At 48.8% G+C, this 22,213-nt stretch overlaps 1 protein-coding gene across 23 annotated transcripts in view; it reads right to left on the reverse strand.

The window, feature by feature from the left end:
• Positions 1-22,213, reverse strand: part of LOC117080870 (F-actin-monooxygenase MICAL2) — a 253,136-nt gene that overhangs the window by 120,306 nt on the left and 110,617 nt on the right. For 13 of the 23 annotated variants that reach the window (XM_033206235.1, XM_033206243.1, XM_033206252.1 and 10 more), the window contains 10 exons: positions 21,272-21,398; positions 20,507-20,597; positions 19,213-19,360; positions 17,674-17,873; positions 17,005-17,111; positions 7,946-8,014; positions 4,475-4,624; positions 2,915-3,037; positions 1,646-1,864; positions 1,308-1,409 (listed from right to left, as the gene is read on the reverse strand). In XM_033206235.1, coding sequence (XP_033062126.1) covers positions 1,308-1,409; positions 1,646-1,864; positions 2,915-3,037; positions 4,475-4,624; positions 7,946-8,014; positions 17,005-17,111; positions 17,674-17,873; positions 19,213-19,360; positions 20,507-20,597; positions 21,272-21,398 — 1,336 coding nt within the window. The remainder of the gene's footprint in view (positions 1-1,307; positions 1,410-1,645; positions 1,865-2,914; positions 3,038-4,474; positions 4,625-7,945; positions 8,015-17,004; positions 17,112-17,673; positions 17,874-19,212; positions 19,361-20,506; positions 20,598-21,271; positions 21,399-22,213) is intronic. The other 10 variants (XM_033206238.1, XM_033206242.1, XM_033206240.1 and 7 more) reach the window with 2 other exon arrangements.

Consider the following 22,213-nt stretch of genomic DNA (forward strand, 5'->3'; position numbering starts at 1 on the left):
ATGCAGATTCAATCTGTTCCTGCCTACATCCGCCTCAGACACCAACGCCAATTACCAAAGCTCTCACCCTGGAGCTTGGTATGAAGTAGTAGCTGCGAGCTTAGGAGAGGAGAAGCCTGGGCTGCTTTAGGGCAGGTGGCCACAGCAGGGGCCTCTATAGCTGCAGCAGGCAACTGTGCTAGCGTCCTGGCAGGCATGTGGAATCCTAAAAATGAACGAAGTGTAAAGCATCCTTCCCACACCAGTGACTCCACCAAGTAGCAGAAGATGCAGGTCTGAAGGAGACTAAGTGATAACAGTGGAGAGGTAAGTTCTAGGGACAGGCGTGCTGTGAGGGAGGGAGGACTTTACACATGCACCCACCTGCAGGATCTCATTATCAACTCATTTCCTCTTGAGCACACAATCTTCTTTTCGCAAATTTCCAAATAAGTACCTGGCTTGGAGGAGGTTGTACTTCCTAATTCTAAGGCAAAGCCATTCTTGTTGGCTTGACTTTATCCCATGGGGAAGCAGAGCTCCAGTTACCGCATGTGGTTGGCCTCATCATTCAGTATCTTCCTGATCAGGGCCACAGGGAGATTTCTCTCCCACTCAAAAACATCATAAGCAACTGGGTAAAGGCACTGTGATTCTGCAACTGATGATTGTTTCCTCTTTGTGTTGACCCTTAGGAAGCTCAGAGCCTGCTTGGAAAATATCTAGGGTCTACCGGCTTGTGCTTCTGTTTAGTAATGCCTTTCTTTTTTTTTTTTTTTTTTTTTTTGAGACGGAGTCTTGCTCTGCCACCCAGGCTGGAGTGCAGTGGCCGGCTCTCAGCTCACTGCAAGCTCCGCCTCCCGGGTTCACGCCATTCTCCTGTCTCAGCCTCCCGAGTAGCTGGGACTACAGGCGCCCGCCTCGTCGCCCGGCTAGTTTTTTGTATTTTTTAGTAGAGACGGGGTTTCACCGTATTAGCCAGGATGGTCTCGATCTCCTGACCTCGTGATCCGCCCGTCTCGGCCTCCCAAAGTGCTGGGATTACAGGCTTGAGCCACCGCGCCCGGCCAGTAATGCCTTTCTTGATCTGAGTTTACTTTCCTGTCTTAGTTTTCCCTTTCTCTTGATGTATTTACTTATTTTGAATCTTTGCGTTTGGGTCTTTTTTAGATGCCAGCTTGTGTTATTTGATGGCTTGAAAAATAAATAGCTCCTCATGCTATAAAAGGAGGAAGGAGAAGAAAATTGAGCTCAGAGCCTGACTCAAGGTCACCTGGCTGGACGTCCAACATCTGGGTTCCTGGGGGCTCTGAAAGCCCCATGTTTACCTGCGGGAAATCCCCGTGTCCAAACATGGAGGCAAGGTGAGCCGCCTTCTCTTTAATGTTCTTTGTGTGAAATTCCCTGTTGGCCAAGTTCTGAGCCCTCTTCTGCAGTGAAGGTGAGAAAGGAGAAAGAAAAGAGAGAGTGACAGAGACTGAGACAGTTGCTTCCAAGAAGTGGGTGAGGGAGGCAGCCGGGGGCCTTGCCTGCTCACCACACACAGCAGGATGGGAGACAGGGCGTGGGCAGAGGGAGGAGGAACCCACCTGAGTAGGAGGAGGGAGGGGAAGAAAGGAAGTCACCCAGACGTGGACAGAGACAGGGCAAACAGTTAGTCTTTCACCTGGAGAATCTTTTCCTCCACTTGCTGCAGCCGCCACAGCACCCCGGAAAGAGCCTGTGCCCTCGGGCGGGTAGAAGGCAGGGTAGCGAAATTTTCTGTCCCACCCAGCTGTAGGTCAGACTTGGCTCTGGCTCTCCAGGGCCTGCTCAGGCACTCGCTGCCAGCAGACACTTGCTTGAGCTCTCTGAGCACATGCCCCGTCACGACTACAGAAGGGAACTGGGAAAGAGGGAAAATTAAGCTTCCTTCCCTACTGCGACCCTTTCACACACCCCCACCATGAGGGATCCCCCATGAAGACCAGAGACAAAGGGGCGCCAGGTGCAACCCTAAGTAAGATTCCAAACCAGCCCCAGGTGTTGACTCTCCACCACCTGCAGCAAAATTGCCTGGCCTCCTCATTCACAACACACGGTCCCGGGCCTCACCCCCAGCCCCTGAATCAAAACCTCTACAATGCTGGTTCTCAATCCTAGCTGCATATTGACATCTAGGGTACTTAAAAAAAAAAAGACCCAAGTCTGGGGCCAACCTCCAGAGATTCCGATTGGATTGTTCTGGACTGGGCATGAGACATTGGTAGTTTTTTAAAAGCTCCCCAGGTGAGGCAGACAGACATAAAATTGCTGCATTGTATTCACACCGACCTTACTCAACCTCCACCACCTGGGATCAACACACAACTCCTAATGCTGACCAGACAACTTCGTGGCTTATGGTCAGTGATAGTGATTTGGTTCAGATTCCAAACCCAGGAGCCCTACCTGCCATAAGCCACACTCCGTGACTGCCAGCTGCCTTCCTGCCCACTATGCAGGTCCTCAGCTACTCTGGCACCGGGAAGGCCTTCACCACATCCCAGCCTTACCCCTTCAATGGGTCCAGCCAAGTGGCCACCTGGGCCCATTCCAACATCACTTTTTCATTGATATGGAAATCAGCCTATTTGAATGGTCTGCAAATAATGCTTAGCATCATAGGGCATCATACAAAATACCCTGTGGTACAGTTTATTTTTCCCTAGCGGCACCATTGAGAACATGGTATTTGGTCAATTGATACCTCTGACTGGCTAAGGGATCAATAACATGTATTTTGTGATGTTGCATACGTGGTTATTCTTACCTGTAAGTGTGGTGACATCAAGGTATGTCCAGAAAATCTACAATCAGCTCTACTTGTGGTGTGGGAAGAGCCACTGACCCCACCCCTCTGGATCAAAGTCCCCTCTGGCTTCACCAAAACAGCATCCACTGGAAGGAGCCCTACCTGCCTTTTCAGAGGAGGTGATGGGCTGGGTGTGGCCTCCTCCGGCTTGAGGCAGCAAGAGTGAACAGGAGGGCCAGAGGAAGAGCACAGGACGGGCTTACCTATCCCTGAGACACAGCGTTCCTGGGAGAAGAAAGGCGAGTCCAAAAAAGCAGCCACAGGAGACATGAAGGAAAAGGTGAGTCAGATTGAGAGGCTCAGAAGGAGGAGAGAAGAGGAGCAGGGAGACGAAGTTTGCAAGTGCAGAGGAAGCACTGGGCTGAGCTCCTGCAAGCCAGGCCCAGCTGGGAAACTTGAGCCCTGGCTCCCTGTCCATGTGAACAGCAAGTCCTGGCGTCCCCTTCTCATGGACAATGTGTGAATCCCAGGGTGGCTTTGCTTTTGGCTCAGACACAGGGCCTTAAGCAGGCACTGCCAGAGCCCATGCCAGGCCAGGGTGGCTGGCCCAGGAGTCCACCTGGAAACAGAAGAGCTTCCTGCACACTGAAGGACAGGGATGCTCTGGTGCTTCCGATGGAATTGAGCCCTCATCAGCACTTGGGGACTGTGAGGGACCAAGCCTCCAGAATGGGCAATCAAGAAACTTTGTGGAGAATTACAAGTCTCAAGGAAATGACCCCTTATAATAAAATCCCTTCCCTTCCTGGAGAAGGTCAGTTCTCCCAGGAGGGACACAGTCCACATCAAGACTAAGGAGACATCTGTGGTTGCCTCTCAAGCTAATTAACTATGAATTTGTCCTCCCAAAAGGAGTCTCATTCTGTCATGTGACAGGTGTTCACCATAGAAAAACCAAATCTCTTTTCCCAAGCTTCTGTAATGTGACAGCAATACCCTAAAGGAAGTTCAGGGGAGCAAACGGAACCACGAGGCACAGACTTCGGAGCTAGAGTCAGGAGGAAGCCTACAGCATGAGGCAGCATTCCGTCTCCTCTAACCTCACACTGACCCCATCAGACAAAACAGCCCTGTCAGGCTGACCCTGGTGCAGGGAGAGAGGGGAGGGCCAGGAAACACCTGGGAAGATGGCCTTCAACACTGTGAGCTCGGACTCAGTTCCTCTGGTTTGGATGGAGCTTCTCACTGTGGACTTTGTACTTTCCCAGCCAGCCAGCCTCTCAAAGCTCCCTCAAACTGTATCATCTCAAAACTGGCTGCAAACCAAGTCATGGTTGGAAAGCAAAACCAAATTAGGGAATGGATTTATTTAATGCAGAACAACCTTCAGCAAACTAGGCCCATGGGCCATATCTGGCCTGCTCCTGTTTTTTTGTAAATGAAGTTTTATTGGAACACAGCCAGGCTCGTTTGTTTAGGTATTGTCTACTGCTGCTTTCATACTATAATGGCAGAGCTGTAACAGACAGTAAGGCTTCCAAAGCACTAAATAATTGCTATCTGGCCTCTTATAGAAAAGTCTGTTGACTCCTGATCTAGAAGGAGCTCAAGTCTCCTTGAGACCAGGCCTGGCTGGCATATCTGAAGTCTACCAGTAGCCAGAACATTCCTGCTGAAAAGTCACCAGGAAGTCAGGTCCAGTGAATATTTGACATGACTCACCTGCTTCATGAGTGAGGGGTTCCGAGTGCTCTCCTCAAACTTGGCCAGCAGCTGATTCGCCATGGACTTGACTTTGTTCTGATTTCCACCTTCTTTACTGCTCCCACACTCTTGATTGGAGCCCACGCTACGGCTGGAAAAGTTTGAAGGCTGCAAAGGTTGAAACGGCACACTGATGGTTGGATCCTGGAATCCAGATATCAGAAAGCGGACTTGGGGACTCAGGATGTGGGACTAGTTTCCTGCAGAAGGGCTCCCTCCATGGTCTGAGGAAGGGAGGCACAGGCAACAGGGCCACCCCGCAGAGGCAATGCTCACAGGAGGGATGCAGCTTTCCAAAGGATGGGCACAGCTAGGCTTGGGAGCCAGGCAGTTGGGGTTTGAATCCCGACTCTCATTTTTTAGCCCTGTGATGTTGGCGATTTACTTTACTTCTGTGACATTTTTTCATGTATAAAATGAGAACAGTAATCTACTTCACATGATTACCGCAAAAACCAAATATAATCATGAAGTGTTGAACAAAACGGTTTTCAAAAATACATCATCTGGCTGAGAAGAGGAGAAGAGCGGGGGCGGGGGGACAATGAAGGAAGCAGGGTTGGGGGTCACTCAGGCAAGGCCTGGGCTCTGGAGATCTTTCTCCACTCTCCTCTGTAACCACCCCCAGCTTTAACCAGCCCTGCTCTATTTTTGCTATCTTTTTAAAGAAAACTTTTAATTTAGAAACAATTTTAGATTTACACAAAAGTTGCAAAGATAGCACAGACTGTCCCTGCATACCCTTCACCCAGCTGCCCGCGGTGTTAAATCTGGAATAATTGCTCCTGTCATCAAGATTGAGAAATTAACATTGGACAATACTATTAACTAAATTATACACTTTATTCGGATTCCATCAGTTTTTCCACTAATATCTTTTTTCTGTCCCAGGATTCAATCCAGGATCCCACACTGCATTTCATCATCCTGTCTCCTTGGTTTCCTATGAACTCTAACAGTTTTTGTTACAGAATGACACTTTTTGAAGGGTACTGAGCAGCTGTTTTATAGAAAGCCCCTCAATCTGGGTTGGTCTGATGTTCTCTCATGATTAGACTTCCGGGAAGGACACCACCGAGGTGAAATGCTCTTCTCATTCCAGCACAGCGGGGTGCATGATATCAACGTGACTTATAAGTGGTGATGTAGACCTTGGTCATCTGGTTATGCTATTTTATAAAACAGAGTTCCATATAAGATTTCTCTAGCTCATCTGCTAACAGTAAAAAATTGAAAATGACCAGTGTTTACTAAGAACGTCTGTTCCCCCTTACTGTGGGATCTCCTCCCACAGGCCTCAGAAGTATAAATGGTGCTACCACAGCAAGTGGGTAGTAAGTTTTCCCAAGGACACCAGGAATGTCCCTCACAGGAAGAGACATTCTCACGACAACAAAGTTGTGTTCATTTAGAAGAAATTCACCAGAAAAGGCAAGCTATAGTTAATTTTTTAAAAAAGATCCCTGGGTGTGGCAGCCCCACAGAAACCTTTTATGCAGAGCCACTCTGAGTGTCGGACAAACACAAACCAAAGAGGCACACCCTCCTTCAAAGTGAAATGTAACTGTGCACAACACTACAGGCTTGAGTGGGAAGGGGTATGCTTACTTGGGTGATCACTGTACAAGACCAAAGTTAGCCAGGACAGTGGGCCAGATAGGCCAGCACTTTCAGACATCAACAGGCCTACAAATCACCAGGAAATCAATCCTCAAAAGCAGATTTGCTTTCCGTAGGTCTGGGGTGGGCCCTGAAAGCCTGTACTTCTAACAAGAAACCAGCTGCTGACTAACTAACAAGACTCCCCTAAGCTGGATCTTGGATCACATTTTGAGTAGCAAGAATTTAGAAAGAATATCGCTTTGTTAAAACTGAGTTTAAGCAAACCATTGCCCCAGGAGACTGTCCAGGGCCATCTCAGAAAGGGTAGACACAAACCAGATTTCTTCCCACTCCAACTCCTGTGTTGCCAGTCACAGAAACAACACTCACATACCCTTACATAAGCCATGGGTGAAAGGCAGGAAAAGACTTCCGCCTGAGACAAAGTGTACCCAAGGGAAGCTTCTTGGGAACAGGCAGGAGCAAATCCCATGTCCTGAAGCTAGAGAGCCAACACCCGTAATCTGGGAAATGGAACGTGTCTGTAGCCCTATGCAGCCTCTGCTCCCTCTCTGTGTCTCTATTTGCTGGCTTCTTGCTTACACCACAGCCAAGAGGTAGAGAAGCAACAGTGCTTCTTTTTTTTTTTTTTTGAGACGGAGTCTCGCTCTGCCGCCCAGGCTGGAGTGCAGTGGCCGGATCTCAGCTCACTGCAAGCTCCGCCTCCCGGGTTCATGCCATTCTCCTGCCTCAGCCTCCCGAGTAGCTGGGACTATAGGCGCCCGCCACCTCGCCCGGCTAGTTTTTTGTATTTTTAGTAGAGACGGGGTTTCACCGTGTTAGCCAGGATGGTCTCGATCTCCTGACCTCGTGATCCGCCCGTCTCGGCCTCCCAAAGTGCTGGGATTACAGGCTTGAGCCACCGCGCCCGGCCAACAGTGCTTCTTGAAGTGCTGTTTATTATAAAGCTCACTGTTGTGAGATGCAGCAAGTCAGGCACGAACAACCATGTCAGCAAATATACAGCAATAAAAACTCTTTGACCATAAACAGTAGAAAAGTCCCTTCTACCTCCTATCCATAGGATATCAATGTATTATACAGCTCATCCCTCATGCCTCTATGTCATCATTTTGAGGTCAGCCAGAAGGCTGGCGAAAGCTGGCATCCCACACTTCGCTGACAATATGCATGCTTATGGAGTTGGAATGGTTTTTTTTTTTTTTTTAATGATGTGTATATCTCAGGTCTCTTTTAAAAGCTGCCCAGGGAAGCAGGAACTGATACTCTTTCCGCTTGATCAATTTTTCAGAAGCAGGTGAGAGATTCAGGCTCTCCTTTGACAAAGTAACCTGTAACTTTCTTCTTTCACCAGAAGGTGGCACTTGTGGGCACCAGGACATTTGCCTTAAAGACTAGAAGCGAAGGAAACGCAAAGGGATACAAACGATGATTGGGAGAAAAGTGGGAGTGCTGATGCCTCTTTACTATTTACTATTAATAATGGTTGTATATTGATTAGCATGTGTCAGATACCATGTTCATCTTATTCATCTTTAAAAGTCCTGCAAAGTTTCATGTATTTCAAGTGTATCATTGCATGTTACAGACATGAACCACATCCTGGGAGGCTGTGTTTCTCAGGGTTACATAGCTAGTAAATAGTGAAGCGAGATCCAAAACTCCAACTGTTTTTCCATCACGCCAAGTTTGGAACCCAGTGGTTCATGAGAGAGGGAAGGAAGGCTGCTATCACAGTGAGGCCGCCTGTGGCCACTGGTTGTCAGGAAACGAGCCTCTGTTTAAACCCACACTGTGTACACAAACCTCGTCCAGGTTATTGAAGCCCTTCCGCCTCCGTTTGTTCATGTCATTCTCTCCAGTTTGACCATCCACCTGCAATGGCCAAGAAAGCAGGGTGAGCTCAGGGGGCCACAAAGGGCTTCAGTCCCACTAAGACCCCTGAGGGTATAGGGCTGGCTTTGAGCTGGTGCTGTGGATGTGTCCCTGCTCACAAACAGCTGTCAGCCTACAGGCAGGCGTGGTAGCAAATTACTCTGCACTGTGACAAATGCTGTCACAGAGTTTTGTTCAGGCACAGTGGAGAGAACCTCACGCCACCTAGCAGCCAAGGCTTCGTCAGAAGGGGCCAGAATTACATCCCAAAAGATCTTCATGAAATATCAAAGCAAAAAGAATCCCAGTGACATAAGCAAGACAGGGATGATCTCCATTGCAATGTGGCCTTGGGCTCGGAGCAGTTCAATGCTTTGCCCAAGGCCACAGCCAGGTCTGCTGATGCTTTCAGCGTACTGCCTTATGGAGACCACCTGAGGTCTCTCTGCACCCAGGGAGCCTCTCTCCTACAAGAGGGTGACCGGGTTCAACTCACATGGACTCTCAGGACTCAAATAAGTTGCCCAGGGATTTGATGGCAAATCAAGTCTGCAATTCAGTCAGCATCACAGATACTAGTAAACAGTATTTTATTAACTTCAAATAAGCATTAACTATAGCCTGATGACTAGCCTGACCATACAGCCTGGTTTGCTGGAGGTGGGGTTAGTTCTGATTTACTGCTTTTTAGCCCCAGCCTGATTGTTAACAGTGCCCCGTTCACTGTCAGAAGTCTCCTGGTTTAGATGACACATGACATGGTTGCCCTATGAGAACCCCTCACAGCCCACTCTCTGCTGCCTGAATCTGGACATTGAAATCCAGAAAGCCCTGCTCTACCCAAGCCCATTGCATCACCCTGCAAGGGCTCCCTGAGGGCACTCAGCTGTCAGGCTTGTCTCCTCAGGGAATGAGCAGAACTCTGGAGGCCGAGCTGATGCTATGGCTGGAGTTGGAAAGACTGAATTTAGTAACTCCTCTGTACCCATGGGTAAAGTCTAGCCTTGTCGCTGGGCTAGGGTCCACCTAGGCTCCCCCATCCTTTTCTAGGGTAAGACCTTTCTGCTACTAGTCTTCAGCCACTGGAGCCTTCTCCAAAGAGCAAGCTCTGTCAGAACCAGGGAGCCATGTCCCACTGACCATAGATCGCTTCTTCAGGGAGTCGCCTACTGTCTCAGAGGGGCCCTCCATCGCAGGCCCACATTAAATCCAGCCTTTCTACCATTCTGGATGTAGGGGGAAGTGCTGCAAACCACCTGCTCACCTCAAACCCAGGCATACAGCCCAATCAGCCCCATAAATCCTAATCTACCCAATCACAGGAGGATTCTTTCACCTCCGGGTTGTTCTAAAACAACAACCCTAGCTGTGGGTGCCCCAAACTCAACCCAGTATGCACTCCCTCCCTCCAACGGAAAGTACCTGCTTCCTAGTCTCCTGTCCTCTTCTTAATCCCCTGCCCTCTCCCCACATTTACCAGCACCAGATTGTTTTGTTTTTAAAGACAAGATCAACCATAGTTTAGTCCATTGATATTTGCTCAAAAATTTGCCCCAGGCAGCACAAAACAACACATCAAAGGGCCCTGCCTTCTCTTGAACATTTTCCTCAGCTTCTAATAAAGCATTATTCTGTGAATGGAAATGATTTTAAGCCAAAAGCTTGGGCAAACACCAAGAGAAACAGATGACCTTATTTGCAACAATGTTGGGTCTTAGAGGAACAGGCTGTCTGGACCCCCAGCTCCACAGCCTGGGAATGCTGCTCTGGCCAGCCCAAACCTGGGGCCTGTGAAAGTACAGAATGTCCTACCCAACAAGAATGCTTCATGCATAATCTTAGGGTTTTCTGTTTTTTTTTTTTTTTTTTTTTTTTTTGTTTCTACCTTAAATGAGGATTTGGCTTTTCCTCCAAAGAGCAAAACATTTTACTCTCTTTTGTTCTCAACAAGGGGGACTGTTCCACTGGAGCCTAGATAGATTGAAGACAGCCATATTAGCCATGGGCTTATGAAGGGCATTCCTGGGAAGGCCGTGCCCAGCCAGCAGCTCCTAAGAAGACTCCAAATCCTTCAGGAGGAATAAATGACATGGACGGGGACAACCTCAGCCTCTCTGACCCACCCTGACCCATGGGACAACCAAATGTAGTCTATGGAAAAGTTAGCAACACACATACCCGAATGGTTTCTACTTTTCCTTATGAATTTAACACTGAAGCACTGACTAAGAGCAAGGCTAAGAACATTCGAACCTAGAGATTTATCTAATTTTTTCTTATCTGTATATCTATATTTGTGAACCATAATTGCTTCAGTGCTCCCTTTTCCTCAGACCCTGTTTCACTCTAGAAAAAATTGAAAGTACAAGAAGAAAGAGAATACTTATTGTGCCCAAAGAGAACATGAGAATAAATAACTTACATTCTTTTCCCATTGAGGTTTCCAGCTCTTCCGCCCTAAGAACACTTTCTTATCATGATTTCCCAATGATTTGAAAGAGTCTATATACCAAAAGGCATTTATTAAACTAATTGGTTTTCCTATAAAAAAAATCAAAGATGTAGATCTGCCAATCTGAACATTTATTTGATCAGCACAAGATAACCATGTTTCCATACTGCCCGAGTTAATGTGATTTTAGCTCAAAGCAAATAAACTTTATATTTAGTTAGCTGGTATAGCTAGCCCAGGAATAATTTAGATATGGATCATAGGAGGAGAGGTTGGCCATTGCAGGCTATGGTTTTGTTGATTTGGGCAGCAGCTGTGATAGTTGGGAAGATGGCCAGTGATATCAGCAAGAGAGCTCTTTCTTCAAGGAATCATGGATTTGAGTATTGGTACTAATTATTTCCCAGCTGTGTGATCTCAGGAAAACCATCCAACTACTTTGGCTTCAGTTTCCTTAACTATAAGAAGGGATCTTCTATTGTTTAGTTCATAAGCTGTTGTGAGAGTAACGAAATCACAGATACAAAACACTTCTTAAACTATAAAGTGCTAGACAGTAGTCTCCCCTCATCCATGCAGATACATTCCAAGGCCCCCAGTGGAAGCGAGAAACCGTGGATACTGCCAAACCCTAGATATGCTGTTTTTTTGATCTAGTGACTGAGACAGCTAAGGTGACTAATAGGTGGGTAGCGAGTGCACCATGGATATGCTGGACAAAGGGATGATTCACATTCCAGGCATGATGGAGTGGGATGCTGTGAGATTTCATCATGCTACTCAGAATGGTGTGCAATCTAAAACTGTGAATTGTTTCTGGAATTTTTCTTTTAATATTTTTGGACCATGGGTGAACACAGGTCACTGAAACCTTGGAAAGCAAAACTGCAGATAAGGAGGGTACTACTGTACAAGTATTAGACACTATTGGTGAGGCTAGTGTTAGTAACAGAATTTTGTTTTATTTATTCTCTTTTTGGGGACAGGGCTTGCTGTGTTGCCCAGGCTGGAGTGCAGTGGTGTGATCTTGGTTCACTGCAACCTCTGCCTCCCGGATTTAAGTGATTCTCATGCTTCAGCCTCCGAAGAAGCTGGGACTACTGGTGTGCACCACCACGCAGGTTAATTTTTGTATTTTTAGTAGAGACAGGGTTTCGCTTTGTTGGCCAGGCTGGTCTTGAACTCCTGGCCTCAAGCAATTCGCCCACCTCGGCCTCCCAAAGTGCTAGGATTACAGACATGAGATACCATGCTTGGCAAAGTAACAGAATTTTAAACATCTGAATTCTACTTCTGGCTTTGACATCTACCACCTACATGACTTATCAAAATGTAATCTCCCCAAGTCCAAGTTTCCCCATCTAAACATTGGCATGAAAATGCGTTCCCAGCCTTCCTCCAAAGGTGACAAGAGCAAATGGGATGTACGTGAAAGTGTTTTGTATGCTGTAAAGGGCTCTATTGATTGTGGTTGCAGTACAGAACCAAGTGTTCAAGCCAGATCGCTTTACGCATCTTTTGAGAAAATAAGTGTCTTCATTTAATCATCATTTCTAAAGGAAGAGAACTATCATTTACTGAGCACCTTCCACCTGCCAGACACAGTGCTCAGACCTGCCGCACACATTTGCTCGCCTCATCTTTGCTGCAATATTATGATGTACATGTTGTTACCCTCATTTTTCAGACAAGCAAAGGAGCTTTCTGAGAGGCTAGAACATTTGCCAAATCCCCAGCAGATGTAAATCTGTGTTTGTCTGCTTGACTTCTAACTGCATTGCCAATCTGTAAATCAGCTCTGAATCCTGGACTGAGACTGCACAGAGGAAAGGAGAGAGAACAGCTTCAGCCATGACCTGCGGGCACCTGGAGGGGTACTCCAGGGCCCTGTGCTGGCCTGGTCTTGGAAAGTAGCACCCTTAACTCCCCCAAGGCTTCCTTAAACCTCTACAATGAGAAGTCTTCAAATCTAGTGGGGAGCTTTGGCTGCTGGGTGTGTGGTTCTGTGAGAGAAGTCGGGGAAGTGAGCTGAGAGGAGTTCATAAGGCAGGGTCCTTGCTTGTTTCGTTCACTGCTGCAGCCCCAGTACTGAGGAGAACGCCACATAAAATAGGCACCCGAGAAATGGTTGTCGAATGAGTGGATGGAAGGAAGAGGCACCTTCGCACATAATGTCACCCGGCTCTTCAGAAAGTGTCTGCGCAGGTGGCTCAGGAAGAGGAGGGCTGGGGAGGGGAACCTGGACCACTTAGACCGGACACTGACAAAAATGTCCGTCACATTTTGTGAATGCCACTCTGTCAGGGACCAGTGCTGGAGGAGGAGGAGGAGCTGGTTGAGCAGGATCAAACCTGGGGCCACCCATCTGGCTTCTGGGATGAGCTCTCCAGGAACAAGTGACAACTTCTGTTTTATCCCCCAAGGAGTGGGCTCAGGATGGGACAAAAAGTAGTGCTCTGCATATGTGTACAGTAATGACCATAGTGGCCATAAGTACAGGTGTCACCATGTATGGTAGGTCTAGGAGAGTACTGGTAGGTATTGTGAGTCTGAAGGTGTATGTCTGTGTGTGTGCCATGCAAACAGGAATGATAGACGCCATGGTTATATGTTCAGGTGTCACCTGCATGCATGATGATAAGAGCCCTGGAGCCCCCAGGAACTGTCCCTTGCTATGAGGCTTTTAGGTGCTCACCAGGACCACAGACAGATCTGCAGAAGCAGATCAAGAGCCTTTTAAGGGAAAATATAGTCCCCAAGTTCTCCTTTTTCCAGGCGTGGTCTGCCCAGTTTTCAGAACGAATCAACCCAATGGGTTACCACTCACGGTGGCATGGAAAAGTTACTCTCTTTAAAAGTAAACAAGATCCTTGATGGAGAAAAAAGCCTTTCATTTTGCTTGAAGTTGATACATCTTGCTTGGATTGCATGCTAGCTATCAGGAAGATAAGATTAGGGGGAAAAGAAGAATTTAACATCGTCAGTGAAAATCAGGAGGGAGGTTCTTAAGCCTGACTCAGCAGAGAACCAGTGTATCCTCTTCAGATAAAGATGCCACATTATAAACAAATGTGCACTCACAGCTCAGTTCCCATATCAAGATATTCCTCTGGAAGATGGAGAGAAAGTTAGGGAGGGGCAGGGAGGAAGGTCAAACACAGATGCGCCTACATGTACAGATATTGCCTGTATTTGCGGGGAGGGCTATTGTACAGACTCGTGCAAGCGTGCCTGCCCTGTATCTCCACTCCAGAAAGGCTGACGAGCAAGGTCATTGAGGGCTGCGTGTTTTGTTGTACGGATATCTTGGTGTAAATGTGAGGGAGCCCCTATGTACAGACGTGGAAGTCTGCATGGATTTCAGAGTCTTACGTGCAGACATCCCCTGTGGCTGTGCAGGACCAGACCAGGGTGGACTCAGCGTTCTTTGCTAGTGGGAAATGTTGAGGCCAAAGAGCATTGCCATTAGATTCCCAAACCAAAAAATCATTCAGATACAACAAGGTATCTGGTAGGACGGGACGAAGTAAGAAGGTACTTTCTATGTGGCCCTGATCACTGTGCTGGCATCGAATGGTAGACAGAATGCAGAGGTATTTCAGTGATGGCCAAAGGCACAGTGTAGTGACCCAGTAGCCTTATGAAACCACCCAACCCACCCAGAGGAAATGCTCCATCGCTCTGAGAACAAGTAATGCCCATGCCAGGCACTTCGCTCAATGGCCACATCTCTACCTATCCAAAAATGGGGCAGAGTGCAAAGATTAAATGAGGCTGTGGGAGAGAACAGATCTATGGGCCTTGACTCCTCTCAAAATGGGTAGCCAAGGGACACACCCTGAAGAAGACTGAACAGGATTCAAAAGGGGCCAGAATTGGGCTGGGCAGAGCCCTCCACCATAAGCATTTTTAGCAGAGCCAGAGGGAAGTGGAGTAAGGCCCTCAGCCCTTGGAAGGCCTGGCCAGCCTTGCTGATTCCTGACTTTTAACCATCCCCAGGTCCCAAGCCAGTGCTGGCCAGGCTGTTTCAATTCTGTCACTCCGTAAACACAGGTGTGGTGAGTGAAAGGTTGAAACATCCCTCTCCAGTTCCCTCTGTGGGCCAAGTGGGAGAGACGCAGTGAATGGAGAAAGGCAGTAAATGTCTGGCTCAGAGAGCTTCCAGAAACACTGACTGGCTTGCCTGGGGCCAAACAGCCCAAGACAGGGTCCTTGGGCTGGAGGTAGAACAAGCTGCCCACTGGCATCCAGAAGAGAGCCCCATTTGCTCAGTGGGAACACGGTGGGCAATGCAGCCCTCACGCAGAGCCTCTAGGTGGGGCCAGATCAGAGGCGGAGAGCGGCTGGGTGCAGCTCATCATTTTAACTGCTTTGTTGCCATCTTCCTTGCCCAGCTAAGGCCTTGCTAGCCCATTCCTTCCTAGAGCTAGGGAGCCACAGAAGCATGAAGTATCCTGCTCCTGGAGTTGGCAAAACAGCTGTTGCAGCATCCCAGGGAGCAGGGAGTTCAGGCCTCAGTGGAAAAAGTGACCACTGCTCACACAGCCCAGGGAAAGAAAGAGGCCAGGCAGCCCCACCCCACCCTGGGCAGAGGGGCTGACTGGATATGGCTGCCTTGGCCAAGCTAAAGAGACTATTGGCCACCTAGAGAGACTCAGAAACTTGCAGAGGCCTCCAGCCCACTGTCTTGTTGGTGGAGGGCACCCTGCCATCCTGGGGAGGGCAGGCAAGCTCTGGACAGGTACTTACAACTGCCCCCACCCCAAGCCACCCCTGCTCCCTCCAGTGCCTTCACTCTGGTCCTATTCTCCTCCACCCATCTTCTCTTGTCTGCTCCCACTGACCACCCCAGGAGCTCCCCACTCTAGTCTTAGAACTCTGACATTTGCCATCTGCCCCAATGCATCCACATCTCATAGTCTGTCCTCAGCCCTCACCCTGGCTGGCTTCCCTGTTGCCTGGCACAGTCTCCAGGGCCCATCCCGTAGAAGTGCTCTCCTCCCTGGGCTTCCCAACTCCCTCCCTGCCTTTCCAACTGTCCCTTCCCCTTCCCATCTTCTTTCTTGGCTGCTCTGCCTCTGCCAGCCCCTCAAACTCCATTGTTCCCCAAGGTTTGGACCCTTGGTTTTCAGTTTGCTCCCTATCTTCCCAACTGGACTCCAAGGTCAAGACTCACACCACTTCTGTATGTCCTATAACTAGACACACAACAAATGCCTTTTAATGAGCGGACTAATTAGTGTGAAGAAAGCATGGGGTAGGGGCAAAGCAATGAAGTACAACAGAGTAGCAGGTGACCAGGCCGAGGCACCCAGCCTCTCTAGCCCGCCATTTTTTTTTTTTTTTAAGGTGGAGTTTCGCTCTTCTTGCCCAGGCAGGAGTACAATGGTGCGATCTCAGCTCACTGCAACCTCTGCCTCCTGGGTTCAAGTGATTCTCCTGCCTCAGCCTCCCAAGTAGCTGGGATTACAGGTGCCTGCCACCATGCCTGGCTAATTTTTTGTAATTTTAGTAGATACAGGATTTCACCATATTGGCCAGGCTGGTCTCAAACTCCTGACCTCAGGTGATCTGCCTGCCTTGGCCTCCCAAAGTGTGGGGATTACAGGCATGAGCCACTACGCCCACAGGCCTCCATTTTTATCTGTAAAGTGGGCACATTAAGCAAGAGAACTGGCATCATGCCTCCCACGGAGATGTTAGCATCCACATGAAACTGTCACTGCTCCTTAGGTATGTGATGCCCAAACTATGTCCCTTGGCACCATGTGAACTCACAGAGGTGCCACAGAATATTTTTAATTTTCTAGGAAAACACTATCATGTCTGTCAGACACCTTGAAAAATGCTCCTATTAAGTTATTTGGTCTTAACTACTTAATAAATGAAACTGTTAGGTATTTCTTTTGGTATAGGGGCACCATGAAAAAAGTTACGGAGACACTAAGGGTGCTATAAGTTGAGAACGTTTGGGAACCTCTTTATTAGGCTCTGAGCTCCTCAAAGGCAAGGTCCATATATTGTTCACTTCTGTATATTTGCTCCCCTCATCAGAAACGAAAACTATAGCCCTAAAGTTGACCTATAGGAGAGCTCAATATATATTTGTTGAATGAATGAATAAATACAAATTAATGGAACAAATGTGTAAATGGAGCATCACCACCATGCACTTCTGCCACTAAACTGATGGCCATCAAGTTCTAAACTGCTCAGCACAGTGAGAAATCATTTCATCCCCATTCCTCAGGAAGCAGAGCTGATCTGATTTACTTCTGAAAGCATTCACCAATATGTCCTATTAGCTCGCTACCATGTCCTTCCTATAACCACTTTGAAGTCATTGAAACTAGCTACACAGTGCCAGGAAGAACTTCCAAAAGCACTCATAACAAATCCAAGTTTTACTAGTGTTTTCCGGGAGCGCCTGATCCATGTAACTTACTAGCCTCAACAGTCTGAGAATGTGACAATCTCTATTCCTCATACCCCATCCATGTGCAACGGGAAATAAAACAAAAACCAGGCCAAAACTTACTCGTGGAGTCCTCTTCCTTGGAAATGTGAGATTGAGATAGTTATTAGAAATGGCTGATTTGGCCAAGCTGAGGTCAGCATTTTCTCCATAGTTTTTGCGCCAAGAATCTGTAGGGAAATAAAAGTGCAACTGTGATTTGGAACCAGGCTCCAGGAAGTATGGCTATAACAAGGAGGTGTTGGCCGGGCACGGTGGCTTACGCCTATAATCCCAGCACTTTGGGAGGCCGAGATGGGTGGATCACGAGGTCAGGAGATCGAGACCATCCTGGCAAACACGGTGAAACCTCATCTCTACTAAAAATACAAAAGAATTAGCTGGGCGTGGTGGTGGGTACCTGTAGTCCCAGCTACTCAGGAGGCTGAGGCAGGAGAATGGCTTGAACCCGGGAGGCGGAGCTTGCAGTGAGCCGAGATTGTGCCACTGCACTCCGGCCTGGGTGACAGAGCGAGACTCCATCCCCTCAAATTCAAGATGTAAATGACATACAGATCCACTTACATGCACAGAGGCTGGGTGAGTGGAGTCACCCCTGTTTGGCCTCACAGTCAAGGGGAACACACTGGGCAGTCCCAGAACAGACCATACCAGTGTTAGGAGCAGTTAGACTCAGTGACAAGGACAGAGATGGTCCAAGGGGCCAAGCAAAATCTCTGTCCAGGTGCTTACCCACGGGCCTCAGTGGGGTGCCCCGAAAGAGCTCGTAGAACTTGGAGAGGTACATGACCATGCTGAGCTCGTCAGGCTTCTGGGCAGACGCCATCTCTTTGCCCGTGGTCACTGGAGGGATCCCAAACTCTCGCTCTGCCACATCAAATGCGAGCTGGTTGTTCTCCACAGCATCGTCTTCATTCAAAGAGTCAAAGTTGCTAGAGAATCAAAACAAAGTAGAGAAATTTAGGGAGAGGAGGCAGAGGTGCAGCGAGCTGAGCACCTTCAGGTGGTAAGGAGCACTGAGGGTGACACTCTGCCAGGTGTTGGCAGGGTACGGGGGGGGAACAGTGACCCCAGCCCCTGTCCCCAGTTCTCACCCCACCACCCCACCGGTCAGGAAGGGACAAAATCAGACTCGGGCCATGATGACATTATTGCTGTCTGGGCTAAAGCCATCAGAAGATGATTTAAATCTCTTGGGAACATTTATGAGCTATTTTACTTTTAAATATATCACCTTTTTTAAATTACAAAAGTAAAATGGGCATCTTGTAAAAAACATCAAATTATATAGCATATAAAGTAAAAAGGGAGACCAGGTGCAGTGGCTCATGCCTATAATCCCAGAAGTTTGGGAGGCAGAGGCGGGTGGATCACTTGAGCTCAGGAGTTCGAGACCAGGCTGGCCAACATGGCAAAACCCTGTCTCTGCTAAAAATACAAAAATTAGCTGGGTGTGGTGTAATCCCAGCTACTCGGGAGGCTGAGGCAGGAGAATTGCTTGAACCTCGGAGGTGGAGGTTGCCGTGAGCTGAGACTGCATCACTGCACTCCAGCCTAGGCAACAGAGTGAGAGACTCCATCTCAAAAAAAAAAAAAAAAAAAGGAGAGTCCATCCTCTTAAGGTCACCTCGCTTCCTAAGGTACCAATTGCTAGCCCTTGGGTAGGTTTGCTGTCAGTCTTTTTTGTGATTTGCACCTGGCTGTGAAGTTCTGCTGCTGCTGATTTAAATACAGATGCATCATGCTTTAGCATCACAGTGTTTCCTCAAACATCACCTGATCTCCCCGATGACCCTGCTGCTCTTTCTAATTTGTAGATGAAGAATCTAAAGCTCAGAGAAGGTAAGTGGCTTGCCCAAGGACACACAGCTTATGAATCTGGGTCTCAAACCTAATTCTATAAAACCCTCAAACTAGTCCCTGGAATTAGGTCTGGCCCATACTCTTCTCTTGAGGGTGGCGCTCCAAGGTATGAATGCTCAAATTTCCAAAGAGTGTGGTGATGGGGGTTGGGGGGGAAGGGTAGCGGGGGGTGAGGTGTCAAGAATATCATCACTAAGCCTGAACCAATTTTTATCCTCACATATTAGGAACGCAGATCAAATGCACTGCTGACAGAGTAATCAGTGCAAAGGGAAAAGAATAAATGTTAAGAAAAATCTCAAATCGAAACACAGAAAGAGAAATATTGAACCAAGTAATGAAGATTCTGCATGCAGAATGGCCTTGGCATCCCTTGTCTCCAGGGGCCAGCCTGGGCCCCCGACTCACATGAGCTCAGGCCGGAAGCGGTGGATGATGGCACACAGGGCCAAGCCACTGCGCCAGGATGTGGTCAGGTCGGTGACATTGACATGCTGGTAGCCCTCTGTCTGCTGCTGGCACCAGGTTAGGAGCTTGCTGGGCCGGATATCTGACTCTGCAAGAAGGAGAGCACAGGCAGTGAGGCTCTGCAGGAATCTCACACAGTCTGCCCTGGCGATACCCTCTCATTGCCACCATGGCTGGAGACCAGGAGGAGCAGCCCCAAGGCAAGGGAGCAGGGCAGGGGGCCATTGGCATGGGTGCAGCTCCCTGAGGACTGCTGCTTGGAGTGTGGCGGGAGGGAAGGGGAAGCATGTTCTCTTCCAGCAAAGTCCCTAAGACCTACTATGTTTAGGCCCTGCCAACAAAATGCTCATCTAGTGGGGAAGACAGTCACAGAGGGGGTGACGATGACACAGTGCTGCAATGGAGGCAGAAACAGACGCTGTGGGAGCACATTAGCAGGTTTGCCTGAGTCTGCTCTGGGAGGGGAATTCTCCAGAGAAAAGTGTAATGGGGAGGTACGTTTGAGCTTGTTCTTTACGAGCATCTAGGAACTTATCAGATGGAAGAAGTCATTCCAAGAAGACAGAAAGTGGCAAAGAATCTAGAAAAACTTGCTAGGTTTGTGTAACAGTGAAATGGTTGATTATAGTAAGTGGTTTATTACAGCAGTGGGGCACGTCATGGTGTGTGGAGGGGAAGAGGAGTACAGCAGAGTTTGCCTAAGGAAGGAGAGGAGGCAAAGTCTGGATAGGCACAGGTAGCCAAAGAGGTCTCTAAGCAGGAGAGCATCCTGAGCCGAGCTGAGTGCTGGGAGTTCCTCATTTAACCATCCCATCTCCCTGTGTTGAGTACCGGCCCTGTGTCCAGCGCACTGCTAGGCCCAGGATGACCAGGAGAAGGGTGAAGTGCATTAACCTCATTTCTACTTAAGGGGACAAGGTCCCCATGCTGGAAACAAGACGAAAACAAGAACAAGTCCCAGTGAAATAATCCCCCAGTTCATGTTTACTGTGCGAAGCTCTCGACACATACTAGCTCCTTTCATCCTCACAGTGATGCTCTGGGCAGGGGTTCTCTTGGTCTTACAGAGGAGGAAACTGGAGTACAAAGAGGAGAGGTGCCTGCCCATGGTCTCACAGATAAAGGGGCAGAGCCAGGCTGGTTGCAGAGCCTGTGTCACCATGGCCACTGAGCAGGCCTCCTCCCCTCAAAGTCCTTTCTAGACACCCACCAGGGTCCCAGGAAGGCCACTCACCCCTCCTGGAGAGGTTGACAGATCTCCTCACTGAGCCCAGTCTCTCGAGAGGGTAGTGCTCCAGCTCCTTGGTGATGTACAAATGCTTCACCTATGAGCAAGAGAGACAACATGCTTGCCCACCAGTTTTCCCCCAAATCCTAGTCTCAGGGCCCCTAAACTCGACCTACCCCCAATTCAGTGCCTGCCACCATTTTCCTCTATTGCTAGGAGGCATGACCTTCTGCCAGGGAACCCAGGCAACTTGAGTCATAGAGCAATGGGCCTCAATCTCCACGAAGATGCAGGCAAACTAAGTGGGAATGTGTGTAGCTAATTTGTGTGTATGTAATTAGCTAATTTAAAAAATTCACACAATTTTCTGTTCTATTGACCAAAGAGGTTGAGAGTTTGGTGGCTTTAAATCAGTGGAAGAAGAAATGGACCCTAGGACCATGCGTGGTATGCAGAGAGCATGTTTGGCCAAGTAAATTACTTGAGACAGGTAAGATCAGCAATGCATATGCATAGTGACAATATATGTAAATACATGCACATATACGTATATATATATATATCTCCTCCGATATGTGTTCTAGTTCTGTCCTGTGGGCTAGAAAGAATGCTAACTCTAGTGGGGAGAAGAACTGGTCCCACCATTAGGCCAGCAGGCCTTGTTGGCCTCAGTCCCAGGAATGGACCAAAATTTAATGTGACCCCTCCCCACCGCCTCTTCCCACTGTTCAGTGCACAGTGATTCAGACAGGGCCCCAGGGATGGACTTGCCTGATGGGGCCTAACACAGTGGGAGTTGAGGTTTGGGTACCGCGTCCCTGGGTCCAACGTGTACTGCTCAAAGTTCTTGTTGATGTTCTCTGGGGTTGTCTGAGGTAACAGCCGGTAGAGACTTTCCCTGGAGGGAGGCGGAGTCTGGAGGTCAGGGATCACTTTTGCCACCTCAGGCCTTGTCCCCATCCTCCCCTACTTCCCCCTTCCTCTGGTTGAAGAGCTTCCTGGACATGTTTGTCTAACCCTTCCCTGAAATACCTGACACTACTGGTTCTTGAGATCTGCAAAGTGGGGAGAAGGTCAAAGGAGCTGAGAGGAAAGGGGCACCTGGGTGACAGGAATGTTGGACTCCCCCACCCAGGCAGAGGGGAAGGACGCAGGGCTGGCAGCATGGTGGCCTGTGGTTTTGCCATAACCATGCTCAGCCACACTGCCTCCTGCGGCCTGCTCCCCACGACCACAGGCTTCCACACCCAAGACTGTCAGAGGCCTGTCTCCGCCCGGCAGCCCTGACCTCCCCCCGTCCACCAGCTGTCACAGCCACGTGGCCAGCAGCAGGGGTCTGGGAGGAAGCCCAGGATCTCAGCGGTGGGAGAGGCCTGGAAAGCCAGAGAATCCAACCCCCATCCAGGACAGGGGACTCAGTACTGCCCTGGAAGATTCCCTTAAATAAACCTCTCTGGCTCTTGGGTGAATGAGCAATGCTGGGGAGTGCCAGCTGCAGGGCCAACCCAGATGAAGATTTCTCTTTGTCATCCAGGGCCCAAGGTCTTGGCCCCCAGAGCAAGTCACTGTAAGAGTCGGATCATGATGGAGAAAGCATCCTGGGGATGCTGATGATCAGATCAGACCACACATGGGAAGGCAGAATGGAGGAGGCAGAGGCTCCAGGCATATCCAGCAGTCACCTGAGGGGTGATCTTGCCCCCTTTCCTGCCT

This window comes from Trachypithecus francoisi, unplaced genomic scaffold, assembly GCF_009764315.1.
Source record: "Trachypithecus francoisi isolate TF-2019V2 unplaced genomic scaffold, Tfra_2.0 Lachesis_group8, whole genome shotgun sequence".
Taxonomy (NCBI): Eukaryota; Metazoa; Chordata; class Mammalia; order Primates; family Cercopithecidae; genus Trachypithecus; species Trachypithecus francoisi.